Source organism: Mugil cephalus, chromosome 11 (genome assembly GCF_022458985.1).
Source record: "Mugil cephalus isolate CIBA_MC_2020 chromosome 11, CIBA_Mcephalus_1.1, whole genome shotgun sequence".
NCBI classification, from domain to species: domain Eukaryota; kingdom Metazoa; phylum Chordata; class Actinopteri; order Mugiliformes; family Mugilidae; genus Mugil; species Mugil cephalus.
This window is the reverse complement of record NC_061780.1, coordinates 9335729-9350221: the sequence shown is the minus strand read 5'-3', so window position 1 is coordinate 9350221 and position 14493 is coordinate 9335729. Positions and strand designations below refer to the sequence as shown.

The following is a 14493-nucleotide window of genomic DNA, read 5'->3' as shown; positions in this document are numbered from 1 at the left end:
TTTACTGGGGACCTGGCATCTTTCTTTCATCTGTTTTATGAGTGTGTGACGCCTACTGTTAGTAAACTTTAACATTTTACCGGCGGATTTCTGCCATATTACATTTTATAAACCTTCAGCCTGAACACACACTTTTGTATTTTTTTAAGGCTGTTTCTTTAGTGTCACACCGCCCTCTACTGGTCTTTCAGCATCATTATTCCCAACTCAAGGTCGCAGCATCTCCTGTGCTATCATGCCATGATGTAATAACTTATTTAATACTCCGGAGATAACCCCATAATAAAACAATTTAACTTGCACGATAAAGAAAATTCTAATAGAGGATCGTGATACTAGATAGTTTAATAAAGAGATAAAGTCAAATCATTTTATAGAGGCTGCTGGATTCCCTGATACTGCTCATAAACATTTGAGCTTCACTGTATTTATTGTGTTCATTGTTTGTATTTTTCTCTCTCTCTGCTTAAAATCGGAAATCAGACTGAAAATATGTTCATCTCCCCCTTCGTTGATTTTCATTTTAGTAAAGAGAATGTAATATTTATAGTGTAAGATTGTGAGCAGAGATGGTTAATAACCCAAACATGAGACATAGGGCAGCATTATTTGCCCTGTTACATTATATTTGGACATCACATTGACACTTCCTGATAATATTATAGTAGATAGAGCTAGATATCACCGAGATTGTTGCTGCATTTATGATGTCACGCTGACATGTGCTTAGTGCCCCATTTCAATGTCACTGGCCAGCAATTTAATACAGTGTTGACATTTATGAACACACCTCAGTGGTTCAAACACATTATTGCTCTATCAACCTATTTCGCAATCTTCTCTTGAGTGTGTCCCTGCTCGACTCAAGAGACCAAAGCAATCTACAACCCCGATGAAGGTGCTTGCATGCTGGAGACGTGTGGTTTCTGAAGAGGGTCCCTGAATTAACACCTCAGTGCAGTGCAAGATCTAATGGACTTATGGCAAGACATGAATTTACTACCGGGGTGAAACAATGAGTGGGAAATAGTAATGACATCATAAAAGGAATGCATGAAATATCAAAAGAATCGTTTATTTTAATAAAACAAATTTTGCAGATTGCGTCAAATAAATAAGACAGTCACATACCAAGAGTTTGGGTTCAAATACATAAATCATGCATGTAGTATGTTCTGTGGATCTAATGGATGGAATGACAGATGAAAATGAACATGTTGGGTCTTTTTGTACCTTAATATAAAACAGATTACTACTACTGGCATATGTGCAGTGTTCAATTAGACATTTTACAAATAGTAAACAACTCATTAATGATGATAATGCAATTCACAATGAATGAATCAATATTCCAAAGGACAGACATTAGTGCAAACAGCTTTATCTCACTACCAGTATCAAATTCAGATGCCTCCGCCTCTATTATCGCAGTTCAAGAACTCAACAATTTAGATTAAACAGGAAAGCACTTTCCTGGGTTTTATAACAGAGGCGCGTGAGCAGCAGCTGAATTCCGATCTAGCATAAACAGAACCAGATTACTTTTTAGCTTTCTATGCTGGCCATGAAGACTTGGGAGAGAGTTTTTTTTTTGTTTCAGGAGCAATTACAACTGTGAACTCTTCAGGTAGTGTTCTTTTTCCCATGTGCCGGTTGGCTGATCGATTTTGTCACTGATGGTGGCGAGAGTGGAGAGGTGGTCGGGAGTTTCTGGGTCAGGCAGCTGCCAGTCGATGATGATCAAATACATCAAACTGCCCAAAATGCCCCCAAGAAGAGGAGCCAGTATGGGAACCCAGAACCAGTGGTTGTAGCACCTGGAGAAAACCCAAAAACAACAGGACAAACATGTTCACTCAGGTTTGAGAGTTGTTTCATTTTGTTTCTCAGTTTTTTCTATAGACCCCTTCATGGCCTACGTAACTGTGACGTTTAAAGAAAGGATTGGAGTGAGGCAATCAATAACTCACACTTCTTATCAGATAAGGTTAATATGTGATGCATCATCAGTTTCTGCGTGGATAACGTTACGGGTTAGAATAAATCGTGACTGAAATTACGTTACGTTAACGCTTACGGGATTCTTGTTACATTTTAATGCTAATGCTAACTGTGAGCTAGTTTCAGGGGTGTTCAAGCGGAAGTTGCCATCCTCCTTTGGTCAAATCGTCCATCCAGTGAGTGAGAGTGTAGGGGTCGGTGAATGTTGTCCCATCAGTCAGATTCAACTGTTTAAATTAACGGTCTCGGAGAGTGAGTGTATTATTACATTCTCTAAAATGTTAGTTTTCCTCGTCCACAGCCAAAACACTTCATTTACAGTGTTTGAGATGTTTGGAATCCAGTTAAGCCCCGCCCCTCGAAGAACGTCACATTATTTACAAACAGCAAAGGGGTCCATATATATTTTAATGTTTGAATTTAGAACTAAATAAACGATTCTGTCTATGATATGACATTTACTTTTCACAGGGCAAACCAAAAGATATTTTTTAGCTGTAGATTTGTCCCCCTTGGCCTGGAAAGATCTGTGTGCGCAGCTTACAATTATTATTGTTGGACCACATGATTATCACTGAATCATCAGGTCAGCATGTCATATTATGTAACAATGGGCCAATTATTATCAGAAGTCCTGTAACAAGCTGATAACATCTGACCTGTGTGATTTTCCTAGAAACATAAGGTTGAACTAAGTGTCGTTTTGTCAAATGTCATTCTAAAAGTTGAATTGAATTGTACAGCTGCTCTCGCTGGTGATGAAATATTGACTGAGTAATAAACATTATGTTGTTTAACTTCAAAGTTAAGTGTTTAGTACTGTGCTTGAGCACCATACCAGATAAGATACTTACGTGAACACCTCGGTGCCCCAGCCCGCAGTAAGTGTGAAAAGGCGAGGCCCCAGGTCCCGAGCAGGATTTATTGCAGCTCCACAGTTTGCTGACATTGACATGGAGATCCCCAGAACAATCACTCCCACTATAGGAGGAATCAGATCATTGGGAGCCGGGGTGTTCCTCTTTTCATCCAAACCCAGGATGCACAGCATCAGCATACCGGTGCCCACTAACTAATAAAAACGCATTTTCATTAACTGGAACATAAAAATCTGCAGAATACCGATTCTGTTAAAGTATACTCCAGTCACTTTATGTCATTTATGCCGTAGTTTTTTGGTAGTTTTTGTTCCTTAAATTAGTTTCGTTCTTGCACATGATGCTGCTCACAGGTGCCTTAAATTGCCCCTCGGGGGACAAGTAAAGTTTTCTGAATCTGAATTTACTCACCTGGTCCAGGAAACTTCTGCCCAGAGTCATGTATCCAGAGGGGTACGTAGCAAATATAGATGCTGTCTCCATTGGGCCGTACACAGTCAGCTCTCCTCCGCTAAAATCCATTATGGCATCTGGGACAGAAAAATAAGCCATGTAGCTAACGACAAACAAGAAACAGTTTGCAGATTTGTATGCACACATGCCATCTGAGATGAGAGACGGACGAACCATAGTAGACCAGAAAGACGACCCCCGATGACACATAAGCCCCCGCCAGCTGAGAGAGACTGTAGGGCAGCAGCTTTCGCCAAGGCACCTTCCTCAAAACGCAGAAACTGAGAGTCACAGCTGGGTTCAGATGGGCTCCTAAACCGCATGAAAAGAGAAGAAAGTGAAGCAAAGTGGATGTCAGATGTGAAGTTAGCCAGGTAATTATTTTGCCAGGTAATTATTTTCTCAGGTTATCTATAGCCATATAGTGTGATGCAACTAAGAACAGGGCTGTAACTTAGACACCCTTTAGCAGACATGGGAAATAATGTGCAAAGCTGGAGTCTGCCAGGGTCTAGGGCTCTCATATCAGTGAACAACTGCAGTAAAAGTCACTGTGTGAGGTAGCAAATGAAAAGGTGCCGCAGGGTTTTATGTCATGTTGGCAACGGTGGTGTAGCGGGTGATATCATATTGAGTAACAATTCTGTCTAAGGATGAATAAATGTTATTATTATTTTAATTTTTTGTTTATTTATTTACCTGAGATGCCCTTTGTGAGATACATGGCTGACATCACTCCCACAGAGAAGGCCATGTTAACCGACAGAAACTGGCCTTTAGTCTCGCTGCTGGTTTTCACCTGCGCTGCAGCGGAGCAGCCGAAGACCTTCATGGCAGATAGAGTTGGACAACAGCAGTTAATAAATTAATATTTATTGGTCAGTCAAAGTTAACACATATTTGTGGAGGTGAAAATGTTATTAGGCTTTGTAATGAATCGGACTGTGCCTTATCTAAATGAGAAACCGCATGAATTCGATGAGTTTTTAGCAGTAAAAACACACACATGCACTGCATGTTTTGTGTGAAGCTCATAAAATGCCACTAATTAACATTATCTTTTTATGTATTTTTTGCATGTTGAAATCGTGTTACCAGTTTGGGCTAAACAGCTGTAAATGCCTCTATAGCCTTCATGTGTTTGTTTTTTATATTGTTTGTAATGCCAACATGTTATTTATTAGTAATGTTCAGTATAAGTAAAAACTGTAATGGTTGTCAAAGGGCTATATTAAAACAGTAACAGAAAATTATTGTATCTGCGTTACGTCATTTGACAAGGGAACATTGTGCAAATCTGAAATCATCTCGACTGTAGGAAGAAGTTCAAAATTTTGAGCTTGGATTTTAACTTCACCAGTGGTTTCGTATGCAAAATTTATATTCAAATAAAGACATAAAGACAGTCCAAATCCTATGCAAACTGCTTTGCTGATTATAATGTGATACTATAATATTGCAAGAGGTTTTTCAAGATCAGTAAACTGGTTCTGAAGTTTAAGTGCACAATATACAATCTATATTGCCGACATGTTCCATGCTCTCACAAATAAAAACCTTAATAAAATAAATCTAAACACTTTTATAAAATGATCTATGAGCTGTTCAAGTGAATTTGCATATGTATAGATATGATTATATAGTTATCTTTTTTTTTAAAAACATTTCATTTCTGAAAGGCAACAGCGTGACTGTTAAAGGACTAAATCACTCTAAATCAAAAGCGGGGTCACAGGCAGCAGTGTCACTCACCAGCAAGACGAAGGTTCCCAGGAACTCAGCCATACACTCCCTCACCAGGGCATTCCTCACTCTCATGCACCGCAGATTCAACATGACTCAGTCTGGACCAAAGCACGCACTCACTGTCTCAGTCTAAGTTTAGGTGACAAATACAGGTCTTCTGTCACAGCTTTGCCCCTGAGCATCTGAGGAGCAGTGCAATGCATCCCACCTCTCCTCTGCCCTCCCCTTTTCCCCACAGCTGGTCAAACACTATTACTCATTTACTGGACTGTGACACCACTGGATTGGCTGGGGCAGGGGATATAATATAACCTCTAATATTAGATATTAGAGGTTGCTTATATGAACTGAGGCCATAAAAACAGTGAGATTATTTCCTGGAAATAATGACTCAAGGTAAAAAGCTACAGAATGAAGACACGCACGCACACATATATATATGTGTGTGTGTGTGTATAGTGGCGACACATTAATTATTGAGTCTATCCATATTTATTCCTCTGGGTTCAGTCCAGGTAAGGAGCCACACTCCCGGCTATGGACCCACACGTGATAACTGCTCACTGCTGCACATACTGTACTTACAGTAGGAATACACCTGTTTGCACTCAATCGATTGGATAAACTGAAATTTGTGTCATGACCACAGCATGTGCAGAACAAATCCAAGTGACTAAATATATTTAGTGTATATTGTATTTTCAGTAGACACCTTCATCCTTTATGAAATGCACACTGAAGTATTTCGTTGAAGCTGACTTTTAATTGCATTATTTTTTTTTTATCTTTGACGTCTTTCAAATCTTTCACCTTTAACATCAAATGTAATTGGAGGAATCAGCTGCAAAAAAAAAAAAGTGTCTGCAAGAGTACAAAGTACGCTCAAAAAGACGCTCATAAAGAATATTCTTTTGGAAGAGAAAGCTAAATACTGCATTTATGTGCAGGTTCAGGCTCATTTCAAGGTGTGTTTATATGTGATTAGATATGACAGGACCCAGTAAACAGAGAGAATGTAGACCTCAAATATATCCTCAAATCGATCGCAGCTGGTTGTTAATTGTGATTCTTGATCAAGGCAGACTAGCGTGCAATCATTTGGATGGGCTTCAAATTATGCTATTCCTGGTAGAACTTTCCTTGGTAATAAAAAAAAGCCCATGTCATCAGCAGCAAGCCGCATGTCATTAAAACCCCTCTCTCTGAACTCTGGACTCCTAATGGATTACGCAACTTGAATGTTGGACATGTAGGTGTAAAGATCGGTGCTGATAATCCACAGAGGCACATGACAACGGTATGAATTTGAGTTAAAATCTCATAAGATATAAAGCAGACAAATGCTGTGTGATGCACCAGGCCAACCCTGGATTCGCGCTGCTAATAAAAACAAATTATATTTTGGACATTTTTACCACAATAAGAGAAAAACCAGTCGCCTATCACTGAAGTTTGGAGAGCAGATGGTTACCTCTCAAACAAACAAAACTCAATGTAGCTTGTGGAGACTGTAAAACCTGCAATCTAATATTTGATAACATAAAGGACTACTTAGTGATGTGTGAAAGGAAACCTTTTACCTTTAACCTACAACACAGTTTTGTCCACATGACTTTGGCTCTAAACTGATTTTGACTGTATGGTTTTGTCTCCCTCTGTTGGATGTAAGAATAGCAAACATCAACATGTTAAAATTTATTAAAAAGCAAAATAAACTTTAGACTCATTTATCATCTATTCACAGTACTTTACACACATTTACAGGGACCATATTATTTTTTCTGTTACAAATGCAGTTTGGCTTGATAAATGTGTAAGGCATCAGTGCATTTTAATTGTAGCTGATACAGAGACATCACAGGCTTGAGGTAGATGCAATGCTGTGAAAAAAATAGAGTCAAAATACCTTTGAACTGTCATGCCAAGCTTTCTTTGTAAAATCTTCTTCTTGTTATGATGCAGGTACATAAATTGAATGACATCAGGAACAGATAACCCTTGTAATACATTTCAAGTCGCCAGTGCCGTCTCTCATAGCTTTTAGTTCCTGGTCCATAAAAACTAGTCCTTCATAAACTTGTTTCCAGGTGTTTAACAGGACGGTGCAGCACCACATCCACAGGCCCGGGGGGAAGCTTTCTGATCAAACTCCAGGCCTCCAGGCGTCTCATCCCCACCATGCTTGTGCCTTGGATTTCAAGGACCTCGTCACCAGGATGTACCAGGTCAACGGGACCGCCTGAGGACAGAAGACAGTTAAATGTGAAGGCATATTATAAGAGGCCGACTGCTGTAGAAACAGGCTCCAGATGCAAACTGTATATGCAGGATATGTATAGTTCCTGAAATGAATCAGTGGTTAATTGTTCTTGTCTACAGAACCTAAAGGATGTTCTCATCTCCCTCTGTTTGTGTTTGTAAAGACTTTCTGGAGTCATATTATTCTGCTTTGTACTTCTGCTCAGCTACATCAGTGGAAAATACTGAGCTCCACACTTCATAACTCCAGCACTTTTAGTTTTGACAATTTTGTCAGTTCTACTTTTATACTAAAACTGAATGCAGGACTTTTAATGGAGTCTTTTACAGTGTAGGTAGTTACCCATGTGTGAGCAAAGACAGCAACTATAACAACATTAAAGCCATTTACATTAAAGTACTGGAAAGCAGTTGGTTGTTGAATTGTTTTTGTAGAAAATCCATAAAGTGATTTAACAAGGATATATGTCGTATGGATGGAAGAATGTGTAGTGACTAGCTGTGTTGCTGTGTTGCTGTGTACGCGTTGTTGCTGCTGCTACTTTCACCGTGTCATTGATGTTTTCATATGGTTACAATGTTTGAGTTACATCCAGCAATGCAGAATTAGATTCAACATCGGCTGATTCAAAGTACGACGGCAGAATGAAACACAGAGTTTCACTTCTCACCCTGGAAGATCTTCTGCACGGTGAGTGGTCTGTCCCCGAGGCTGGAGCCTTCTCCTCCCTGTAGGGTGAAGCCTAGATTGCCGTTGTTCTTCTGCAGTTGCAAACACACACGCTGACCTAAAAAAGAAGAGCAACATTTAGCACCTACCTATGCAATGCTTCATTTAAAACTAGGCCTCTGTCCTCTCACCTGTCTCGTACTGAGTCTGTGTTGGTTCCTGATTGTTTGCCATCCCTCCCTTACTAGAAGCACCATTGACATCGTCCCTTCTCAAGACCACCACTGCCATGTCCCGACTCTTTGTCCTTCTTAGGACCCTGAGGGCTTCCCAGTGGGCGCTTCCACACAGTGAAGTGCCGTTGATTGATAAAACCTGGTCCCCTTCCCTGATGGAGCCCTGCTGGGCTGCAACACCCAAGGGAAACACCTTGTGAACCTGAAGGGAAGACATCATTGGGAGACACAGGACAATGTACTTATAGTATACATTTAAGTAGGCATCTTTCAGAGCACTCAAGAACCGTGTACAAAAAACACCAATGCATAAAGCATTATAATAAATAAAACAATGCAATAAAACAAATAATAAAACACATAAAAGGAGGTATCTTCTCACAGTCACAGGCTTGTTTTGGTCCACGCCTCCTGCCACGCTGAAGCCCACTCCTACTCCCACCTCCTTATGGAGGACCACCACCTGCACATCGTTATAATCCTGCAGGAGAGACCAAATGAGAGACGGTGGTAGTTACAGAGATAAGACTGTTTAAACGCATTGCCCTCACGCACGCATATTTGGCACGGCACAAATATCAGCTTTTAACCTGGAAACTTTATGGCCACAGATATAGAGTCAATATCAAGCAGAGAATCCTTGACCTGAGATAACCAAAAGAGGGCATGGCCTTGGTGCCATTCTTGTATGTACACATGTAACACCTATATGCAGGGGAGCAACAGCAGCCACTTCTATGTCACAATACATGGTATGTATTTTCGTATAATTTTATACAGATGTAGGTTAATGTCAGAAAATGACAAACTGATGTAATGTGTTATTGGTGAAAAGACCCCAGCAAACACTGTAAATAACGTACCTGCAGGGTGTCGTCCCCCAGACCCTTGACGTCCTCCAACAGCTTGTCGAGCTCCTCCGTTGGCATCACAGACACGTAGGACAGGACAGACACATCTGAGCTCATGGAGGCCGACCGGCGGCCTATTGACGGCAACTCGTCGCTGTCATTCTCTGATTCGTAGTCGGCTCCAGCAAAGTTGCACAAGTCTGCAAGACTGCGCGGAGCGAAAGAGAGTTGAGGGTTAAAAGAAACAATCAGTCGGCCACCATCACCAGAAAGTGGAAAACATAAACAGTGCACACCTGACACAGAAGCTCCTGCGATCTGACTGGCTCATGTTACTGGTGACGGTCACTGACGATTCTCCGGAGTCTGAATCGTAGTTTGAATCTTCATCCTTCTGTGTGCTTTCGTCATCATCCTCAAAACAATCTCCATTGTCACTCCAGCTTTTGTATTCTGGGTTCAAACCAGCCACCCAAGCATTCAGGTCCAATAACTGTTTCTTCCCTTTTGGGAGGTTGCTGTGGGGGGAAGCGGCAAGAGTGCGAGGGAGAGGTGGAGAGTCCTCGTCTTGTATGGAGACAGAAGTGCTTTTGTTGTCACTATCCTGAGTGGGAGTGGCAGTTTCCGAGCGTTCAGTAGGAGAAATAAAGGGCGAATTGCAAGGACTGTTTGTTGGAGTCTTGTCTTCATCACTGACTGGTGAAATCATTTCAGACAGTGTCCTTTTCCCAGCATCACAGGACATTAGTGAATCTCTCTTGACTTCCTTCTCGGGGCTTGATGACTTGGAGAAATCTGGCTCATCTGCGAAAAACTTTCTACTTTGTCTTTGGTGTCCTTCATTCAGAGGGAGGTCTAGTGTGCTCTTGAGTCCTGAATATTTACCTAAATCATCAGGATAGCTTTTCTCTACCAAATCACTCCCCGTGTCTTTCATCCCTAACCTTAGTCCAACCTCGTCCACTGATAAAGACCTTTCTGGCCAAATGTTTTTTCCTGTTCCCTTCATTTTCTCTTCAGGTTTGTCACACTCCTGCCGCCCTCCCTTTAGCCCCTCCCACTTATCTCTTACTCCACCGAGTTCTTTTGCCGACCCGCTCTTCTTTACTCCATCGTAGCCCCTGCTGAGTGGCGTTGGCACAGAAAACGTCCGTTTGTGTAGCATGGCCGATGAACCCTGAGCTTTCTGTGTCAGAGCCTCAAACTGACTGATCTTATTTCTCACGCTGGCTGTAGGGGGGACCCCCGGCAGTGTCCCGGGAAACTTCTTCCTCTCCCCTGTTCTGGATGTGATGTTCTGTGGGTTTGTCTCAAACACGTCATCTGGTGTGCCACACCTCTGTTCCCTATTTCTTTTTGTTCTATCTTCTATCTCTTCCTTGTGCTCTTTAATCGCCCCAGCTCTTTCTCTTCTCTCTTCTGACAAAATGGTTGCAGTTGTTGCAGTTCCCCCCGCAGCCCGAGCAGATCTGATCTGAGCTGCTGCCGTGGCTCTGCTCCTGGCTCTATCTAGGGACCTTGTACCTATATCTCCACCTTCTTCTGAATACTTGCCCTGGACCTGTCCACCCGGGGGTCTCTCTTTGGTGACACTTGTCAAAGGGGAAAAAAAAGACTCAGAACCTGAAGTGTTGGTGTCCATCTGTGGCGAGAGGATTGACATCCTGCTCTTCACTGGACTACCGCCCTCCCCTGAAGAAAATCGCCTTGGGAAGGTCGCCCCGGCTGTTTTCTCACACGGCCCATAGAGCTTCTCTATTCGCTCCTGTATACTCTGTATACTCTGACCACCGGTGGGACTTGAGGACGGTGCTGTCTCTGAGAACTTTGACCCAGGTCCAGACTGGGACTTCAACCTGTAAGGGAGAGACTGACCTCTTTTGGCCCTGTCCAAAGTCGGACTCACTGAGCTCCTGTCTTGAGCTTTACTTGCAGTAGCAGATTCATAGGCCTGTATTGACGACAACACCCTGTCCGTCACTCCTGTCCTCCTGTCCACCGAACCTCCAGCCTGTTTATCGATGTCTCGTCCTCTTTTGGTTATTATTTGGTCAGCTCTGGTACCCCGATCAGGGCTTCTTGCTCCCGTTCTCCAATCTAAACTTTTACTTCTACTTGGCAAGCCGGATCTCCTCCACTCTGTCCTCCCTCGGCTTTCAAACACAGGCTTTTCACTTCTATCGGTGCCATACTCGGGGGCCGTTTTGTCCGCTCGGCCATTCTGATGCAGGCTGGTAGGAATTTTAGAGCCTCCCTCTTTCTCCTCACATTGACTTTTTGCACCGCTGTGATTTTGAGTCCTGGCTTGATATCCAGTGACTGCGTCCACCTCCTTTTTCGTGCCATTTATGCCAGCTGGTGTCTCATGTCTGTCTTCAGCAGTCCTCCTAACACCCAGCCTACGCGTGAGACAGTATGAGGGAGAGTTTGCTGAGCGGATAGTGAAGTGCGCCCCTGTCCTCTGCGCGTTGTGCTCGCTCGCTGAAGCTGGAACCGAGGACAAGTCCATTGTCTGAGAGTAAACAAAGTTAATGACCTCCTGTCAAATGCCAGAGCCCAAAAACGGAGCGGAAGAGTGAACTTGATATCCAGCACTCTGGAAGACGTCCGTCTACAATGCTTCAATTATGACTGTGTAAAAAAAAATGTAAAAACGGTGGCACAATTACAGTCCTCACATTATATTCCTTTCCATGAAAAAAAAAATAATGTCTGTCCAAATCGTTGATATCTCTGCTTTGTTTTTTGGAAGTGATGGCTCCTTTGGCCCCTGTCCTGGCTTTCTTGTCGTTTTGACCCCAGGAGTCCTTCAGCTCTCCAGCTCGAACTTAGCTCCCATTTCCTGCCAAGCATAAAAATGTTCAAATTTACATCCTCAGAGTGGATCGGTCTGGAATGTTGTGATATGTGGATTGTGGTTCGACTGGTGACTCAAAACAGAAATCCCAGAATGGTAAGGAACAGGGAACACAATAAGTCAACATGGAGTGGACAGTTAAGAAGAATTATGAGAAAGGAAATGTGGAGAACTGAAAACACTCTCAACCCCTGATGGCAGTTATGTCACTTCGCAGCATGTCCCTACCTTCCTAACGTCCTTTTTCACACCGAATCAATGAGACCATTCAACAAACAGTAGCACTCTCTGCTTCACACTTATCATATCTTCTGTTTACACAGGCAACATACCCGGGACTACCTGTCAGCGTCAGCTAAACCTGAAGCAAAAACTGGAAAAACTCACCAAACCACAATCCACTCAGCAAAAAACAATGCATAAAAATGCCACGGCGGACACCTGCAGTGTATCTGTCAAAAGTCAAAGAAACACCGGAACGGATCGAAACCTTGTGATGGTTGTCTCGATAGGTAGAATGATCAGATAAGAAAGACAGATGCAAGGACAAAGTTTCCTTGATTTACATACAATCTCCTCGGAGGAGATAGCTTCCCTGATGGACAATGAGTCATCAGGGACATCTGAGAATGCAGCCATAGAAAACAGGCATTGTCAATACGCCAGCGAAACCATCTTTGATCATTCATCCAGTTTGAATGAAGATCTAATCATTAACTAACAGCAATAAATATAGATAATTTAAATATAAATAATCTAAAGCCGTCCAGCACTAATAGGGGAATAACAATGAGCACTGAAAGTACATGAAGCTGGATTATACAGAGTCAGGCGCACAAACTTCAGGAGTCAGTGCAGCTCCAGCGTATATGAGTGTGAGTGTCGGTTTACAGAAACACCTGTTCAGCTAGGTCACAAAGCCTCCCATCTGTGTAACCCGGGCAACACAATCCAGTTCGATTTAAACTCCACTGAACAGCAAGAAAGAAACAAATGCACTACAAACACAAATTCCTAATCCACTCACGCATTCACCAGCACTTACCTTGCCTCGGTCCTAAGTCACTGCGCTGACTCTGGTTCATAATGAAAACAGCGCAATGTAATGACATCAGTTCCTAACTCTTCTCTCTCTCTCTCTCTCTCTCTCTCGCTCGCTGCGTCTTCTACTCTTCCCATCAGCTTTGCATGATGGACTGTAGTGACGCAAACCTGCCACACTGGTTTATCCTCTTGTTCTCTCTCTCTTTATCTCTCTCTCTCTCTCTCTTTGTCTCTCCTCCCCCTTCCATTGTTGTTTTCTCCCTCTTTTCCTTTTGTCACAGGGTGAGACTGCAGTTCAGTATGTCACCCACTAAACAGCTCTACAGGGAATGACACACACACACATACACTTTTACGAACACACCCTGACAAATACTTTTAAACTCTTTCGGCTTTCAACATGTGACATCAGCATTTCATAGCTCAGGGGAGAGGAGATACAGTTCAGATAATTGTGTGAAATGGTTGCAAAAGCGGCATTTTACAACGCGGCCTCATAATATGTCCGCACCTCAGGCAAACCTGAGTTTAATCATCTTGGCTGAGCAGGTATCAAAATACATAATAACAGAGCACCTTTAATTGGGACCAGAGACTACAAAGAGCCAGAAATACCAGCAGGGATAAATATTGTTAAAAGCGCGCCTCTCGTATGACATCTGCTCAACAAAACAGAGAAACCATTTGCATGCAGGTTAAGAATCTGTGAGATCCCAAAGGAGGGAAGAGTACAACGTCGCTGATACCAGCTGTAAACTAGTGGTGAACTAAATTCAGCTTTGGGACTCTACGGTCACTGCTTCAGTCCCTTGTATGCCCATAGCTGATGTGTCTTGAACAGGCACTTAACCCACAAAACTACTCCACGGGTGCCTTGCGTGGCTGCCCACAACTCCAAGTGAGCTCTCTACTCTCTGTGTCTAGAAGTTGATGGCTTAAATGCACTAAACTAATTCCTTCACTGTGTACACACAGCCAACAAGTGGCCAATGAAAACGACTGACTGATTTACGCTTTACCCACACAGAAGGAACAGTTGTTAAGAAAAGCTGCAAGCAGATAACAAGAAGAAACAAGCCTTTTCACAACAGACGAAAACCAGCAAGGCGGACATATACAAATTGAAAATACTTACACTTTAAGCAGACATGTCGAGGCTTATCTTCGTACTGTTGCTCTTTTGCATGCACCTGCCGCGTCTACTGTCTTCCGTTGAGACAGAGGAAGCTGTGGTTACTGCACTAGCTTGCTGCAACAGTAAATAGAGGACATCTTATTGATGTCTGTGTAAGCCTGTTAAGACAGACTGAATTAGATACATGGACCCTAGGCCAAGCAGTGGGATCCAAGCGATTAAATCAATAATTAGCTTGACAGGCAGACGGCTGGTGAGTTGTGTCTGAGCTCTGAGTTCAGAGATAAGACTGTGAGTAGGGGTGAGAACAGCTCCAGCATGACTCCACAGACACCCACCCTTGTTCCAGGCAGAAGAAAGGCA

General features: G+C 42.6%; 2 protein-coding genes across 3 annotated transcripts; both read right to left on the bottom strand.

The window, feature by feature from the left end:
• Positions 1-1054: 1054 nt before the first annotated feature.
• Positions 1055-5279, bottom strand: aqp10a (aquaporin 10a). The gene is made up of 6 exons (XM_047599664.1): positions 5085-5279; positions 4032-4158; positions 3507-3644; positions 3291-3409; positions 2856-3073; positions 1055-1817 (listed from the first exon to the last, which is right to left on the bottom strand). Exons 1-6 carry the CDS (start codon positions 5166-5168, stop codon positions 1607-1609), a joined length of 897 nt encoding a protein of 298 aa, XP_047455620.1. The 5' UTR covers positions 5169-5279; the 3' UTR covers positions 1055-1606.
• A 1481-nt stretch (positions 5280-6760) lies between these two features.
• Positions 6761-14373, bottom strand: si:dkey-92i15.4 (pro-interleukin-16). 2 transcript variants are annotated; one of them, XM_047599663.1, is made up of 7 exons: positions 14131-14373; positions 9391-11936; positions 9107-9302; positions 8626-8724; positions 8199-8445; positions 8009-8125; positions 6761-7317 (listed from the first exon to the last, which is right to left on the bottom strand). In XM_047599663.1, the coding sequence occupies exons 2-7, from the start codon at positions 11601-11603 to the stop codon at positions 7148-7150; spliced, it is 3042 nt and encodes a 1013-aa protein (XP_047455619.1). In that variant the 5' UTR covers positions 11604-11936; positions 14131-14373; the 3' UTR covers positions 6761-7147. The 2 variants fall into 2 exon arrangements, with proteins under 2 accessions (XP_047455619.1, XP_047455618.1); XM_047599662.1 differs by lacking the exon at positions 14131-14373 and adding an exon at positions 12997-13230.
• Positions 14374-14493: the final 120 nt, after the last annotated feature.

Bases quoted from the DNA above. Each gene is read 5' to 3' on its own strand.
- aqp10a (XM_047599664.1), bottom strand. From the start codon at position 5,168: ATGTTGAATCTGCGGTGCATGAGAGTGAGGAATGCCCTGGTGAGGGAG. The intron at 4,159-5,084 runs GTGAGTGACACT...TCTGCCATGAAG, and splicing joins TGGGAACCTTCGTCTTGCTG to GTCTTCGGCTGCTCCGCTGC. The intron at 3,645-4,031 runs GTAAATAAATAA...CATGCGGTTTAG, and splicing joins TCTCACAAAGGGCATCTCAG to GAGCCCATCTGAACCCAGCT.
- si:dkey-92i15.4 (XM_047599663.1), bottom strand. From the start codon at position 11,603: ATGGACTTGTCCTCGGTTCCAGCTTCAGCGAGCGAGCACAACGCGCAG. The intron at 8,126-8,198 runs GTGAGAGGACAG...CTTCTTTTTTAG, and splicing joins ACAGACTCAGTACGAGACAG to GTCAGCGTGTGTGTTTGCAA. The intron at 7,318-8,008 runs GTGAGAAGTGAA...TTCTGTCCTCAG, and splicing joins CGTGCAGAAGATCTTCCAGG to GCGGTCCCGTTGACCTGGTA.